General features: G+C 63.5%; 1 protein-coding gene across 1 annotated transcript; it reads left to right on the forward strand.

Annotated features, from left to right (window-relative positions):
• Positions 1-1,205: 1,205 nt before the first annotated feature.
• Positions 1,206-3,680, forward strand: PPIA (peptidylprolyl isomerase A). The gene is made up of 5 exons (XM_049641183.1): positions 1,206-1,326; positions 2,357-2,387; positions 2,467-2,555; positions 2,771-2,943; positions 3,522-3,680. The coding sequence occupies exons 1-5, from the start codon at positions 1,258-1,260 to the stop codon at positions 3,652-3,654; spliced, it is 495 nt and encodes a 164-aa protein (XP_049497140.1). The 5' UTR covers positions 1,206-1,257; the 3' UTR covers positions 3,655-3,680.
• Positions 3,681-3,991: the final 311 nt, after the last annotated feature.

The following is a 3,991-nucleotide window of genomic DNA, read 5'->3' on the forward strand; positions in this document are numbered from 1 at the left end:
CATGGAGGAAGGACCGGAGTGCAGGGCGCTTGTATCTCAGGGCCTTGGGCGTTTGGTTTTCAGTCACAGGGGAACGAACGAGCAGCTTCAAGGTCATGGAGCACCAGGTGAGAAGGGCGCGGGGGGGGGGGGGGGGGGGAAGACGGGGGGGGCAGTTTCTGGCTTTGGGGACACCCGGGGCGGGCTCCTCCCACGGCGGAGCCTCCTCAGGCACGTGTGTCAGTGGGGGCACGAAGTCCCAGCCCAGGTGCGCTCTGGTGGCAGCTAGCGACCCTTGGGATGCAGGATGCCCCACACCCGGCGCATCCCAAGGCTTCCCCGGTAGTGCGGAGAAGAAAGCGAGTTGGAAACCAGATGATGCTCTGGATACTGCAACTCAGGGGCGGACGAGAACCTGTCAAGTCCCTCCTCCGGGCTCCGCACGCACAGAGAACCGGGTCACCGCTGGCGTGCGAGCGTGGGGGCTGACCAGGGCGCGCTCCCGGGCGCCCGGGGTCGCGGCCCAGTCCTGCCCCCACGTGCGGGAGCGCAGAGGCGCAGAAGGACGGAGAAGGAGGGCGGAAGAGCACACAGCGCCTTTGCAGGTACGAGTCTGCCAGGCTCTCGAGTCAACGTTTTCCTGCTGGAGAAAATTCAGACGGACTGAGCAAGATATTTATGGAAAGTAGGGCATTTTGGAAGCATTTCGTAACTTCTCAGACGGGGACGACGGCACCTCCCGTGCGCGGAAGAGGCGATGTCCCAGCCCCCCCCGCGAGCCCCCAGACATACGCGGGGTAGCGGGGTCACCCGGGACCGGGCGACCTTGGCGGGGCGGCGCGACCTTGAGGCCTGCGTTCGCCTCAGTTGCCCCCTCTGCGCAATGGGGACACGCCCTGATCGCCGGGCTGCGTGGGTCCGCCCGCGCCGCAGACCCCTCTCCCCGCGCGCCCTCGGGCTCCGCCGGTCCCCCGGGCCTCGGTCCCCGCGCCCGGCCCCCGTCCCAGTACCCACGCCGCAGTACCGCGACGGAGCCCGCGGGCGGGAACCTGCCTGCGCCGCCAACGCGCACGCGCGCCGCCGGCCCGCCCCGCCGGCGCCGTCTCAGCTCATAGGCCAGCCACACCATCACTCCGACCGGCCAGCGGTAGCGATTGGCCAGGGTCCGGGCGCGCGACCGGCCGTGGGCGGGGCCCGGGCGGCTATAAAAGAGGCCGCGGCGGAGCTCGTGCCGCCTTGCAGACGCCGCCGCCCCGGAATCGCCCGCGCCTCTTAGCCATGGTCAACCCCACCGTGTTCTTTGACATCGCCGTGGACGGCGAGCCCTTGGGCCGCGTCTCCTTCGAGGTCGGTGGGCGGGCGGGGTGTGCCGGGCGGGCGCGGGCGGCTCCGGGGCGGCGGGGGGCGCGGGCGGCGGGTGGCGCCATTTCCTGACGAGGGGCCATTTTGGGAGGCCGGGGGCGGCGGCGGACAAAGGCGGGGCGGCGCGCACGTGTTTAGGCCGCGCGGGGTCGCGGTGGGGGCTGGGTGAGGGCGATGCCCGCAGGCGCGGCCGCGGGGGTGTGCGGGCGGCGGGGGGCGGCGGCGGGCGCACTGCGGAAGCGGGCCCGGCCCCGCCCGGCGGAAGCCAGCGGCGCCCCCGCCCCGCGCAGACGACGCCGGCCCCGCCCGCGCCTAACGGTCCCCTTCCTTCGGCCGCCTCCCGGGAGCCCGCGGCCCTCGGGGTGCGCGTCCCCGCTCGCTTCCGGGGGCTCGGGCGGCCCCGCGAGAAGGGCGGGGGCGGCCGGGAGGGGGTGGCGTTCACGCGCGGAAAGGGTGCGGGCTGAGACGGACGCCCGCGGATTACTGTGTTGAGTGGGCTGTACGCCCGCGCGGGGCCCGAACACCCGGCCCTGAGATGGCGGCGCCTGCTCCGCAGCCGCAGGGAGGGTTCGGTCGCACGTGTTCGGAACGGTTCGTGGAGGCCTAAGCAGCTGTCCTCGCGGACGGGCTTCGTCCCCTCGTGTGTGGCCAGGACGCGCCCCTCACGCGCGTGAGGGGTTCTGCGGGAGCCTCGCAGGTTTCCCGCGGTCGTGCTCGGGTGGGGGACGGGGGCACGTGGGAGACACCCCACGGTCTGCACGGCCGTGGGTGGAGTCCTGGCTGGTGCTGGATTGGGGGGGCGGGGCGGTCTCTGTTACTCTGCGCGACCTCACAGGGCCCCGAGGGGGCTTCAGGTAGCGGCTCTGGTTTGGGGCCGGTGGTTCTTGCAGAAGCATTCTTTTAGGGTGAGAAAGTGGGCTCGTGCCCGGGACCCCGCCCCCCGCCCCCCGCCCCAGACTCCGTGAGCCGCAGTGGGGGGCAGACGTGGTGAAGTAACGCTCCTCTTGTCTTACAGCTGTTTGCAGACAAAGTTCCCAAGACAGCAGGTTAGTTCTCTTGTCTAATTCACTGTTACCTGTTTGGATTTTAGTTGTGTGTGTGACCAATGTTTTTGTCTCTTAATAGAGAATTTTCGTGCTCTCAGCACTGGGGAGAAAGGATTTGGTTACAAAGGTTCCTGCTTTCACAGGATTATCCCAGGATTTATGTGCCAGGTATGAAATTCATGGACTCTGGTTTGGGTGGTGGTCCTTGAGCTTGAGCTACAGCTAGGAGAACGCAGCATGAGTGCATGGGAGCTGTTTTCTGCCAGTCTGTTCCGGCTTCACCTTCTAGTCCATTTAAACTTGAGTTTGAAGCTAGGTCTCTGCAGACTTGGCTTGTTTTCTGACGCTGTTGCCAGAAGTGACAGGTTTTGCTCACTCCACAGGGTGGTGACTTCACACGCCATAATGGCACTGGAGGCAAGTCCATCTACGGGGAGAAGTTTGACGACGAGAATTTCATCCTGAAGCACACAGGTCCTGGCATCCTGTCCATGGCGAACGCCGGACCCAACACGAACGGTTCCCAGTTTTTCATCTGCACCGCCAAGACTGAGTGGTAAGGGCAGATCCCTGCAGCAAGGAGCGCTGCCCGCTTCAGCCTGGCCTTGTTTCTAGCGTAGGAGTATGTGAGAAAGCCGAAATGGGGGTCCGTGGAGAAAGCAAGATACCGAGCATAGCGCAACGGGGCGCTGAGCTGAGTAGTTAAGACCAGTACTTGTGGGGTGCCCACCGGCTCTGTCTGCAGAGCATGCACCCCTTTGTGTCCAGGTTGGGGGTGGAGGTAATTAACAACAATAGACTTAAAGAGCAAGTCAGCAAACTACAAAAGAGTAGTACTTAGATCTCCTTGGCCTGTGAGTGTTGGCCCTTTTTTAGGGGTCCATTCTAAATTCGGGAGTTTTGACAGGAGTTGGAGAATCTTCTGACTCCTGGTGACCTATGGTGTTGCCATTTCTGTTAGAAGGATGAGGTGTTCAGTGTTGATCCACGTTAACTGGTACTGACGACGGTGCAACCCGGCCTCCAGCTGTTCTTCTGGGGGTGCAATACTGCTCTGTGGGTCTCTGTTCTCGGGGTGCAGCGCAGGCTCAGTGGCCCCTGGGCACCAGTGCTGACGCTCCATCTCGTTTCTAGGTTGGATGGCAAGCACGTGGTGTTTGGCAAGGTGAAGGAGGGCATGAACATTGTGCAAGCCATGGAGCGCTTTGGGTCCCGGAATGGCAAGACCAGCAAGAAAATCACCATTGCTGACTGTGGACAAATCTAATAAATTTGACTCATGTTTTATCTTAACTACCAGACCATTCCTTCTGTAGCTCGGGAGAGCGCCCTTCCGCCCCCATCTGCTCGAAATCTAGAGTCCCTGTGTTCCTGCCGCAGTTCCACGGGTCCTGTGTCCTCCTTACTCCCCTCCAAGTTTAGTTGGATTGCAGAGTGAAGTTTATGATCATGAAATAAAAGCTAAACAACACTTGTCTGTCCTTGTGTGGCGCGGGGGTCCTGCAGCTTGCATTTTTGGCAACACTGCAGTTTGCTGGATTCCACAGCTGCCATTTCTGCTTCCCTGGCCCAAAGGTCCTGGGGTGGGGGGTGTTGAAGATGTG

This window comes from Panthera uncia, chromosome A2 (genome assembly GCF_023721935.1).
Source record: "Panthera uncia isolate 11264 chromosome A2, Puncia_PCG_1.0, whole genome shotgun sequence".
Classification (NCBI taxonomy): domain Eukaryota; kingdom Metazoa; phylum Chordata; class Mammalia; order Carnivora; family Felidae; genus Panthera; species Panthera uncia.

Bases quoted from the DNA above. Each gene is read 5' to 3' on its own strand.
- PPIA (XM_049641183.1), top strand. From the start codon at position 1,258: ATGGTCAACCCCACCGTGTTCTTTGACATCGCCGTGGACGGCGAGCCC. The intron at 1,327-2,356 runs GTCGGTGGGCGG...CTTGTCTTACAG, and splicing joins TGGGCCGCGTCTCCTTCGAG to CTGTTTGCAGACAAAGTTCC. The intron at 2,388-2,466 runs GTTAGTTCTCTT...GTCTCTTAATAG, and splicing joins CAAAGTTCCCAAGACAGCAG to AGAATTTTCGTGCTCTCAGC.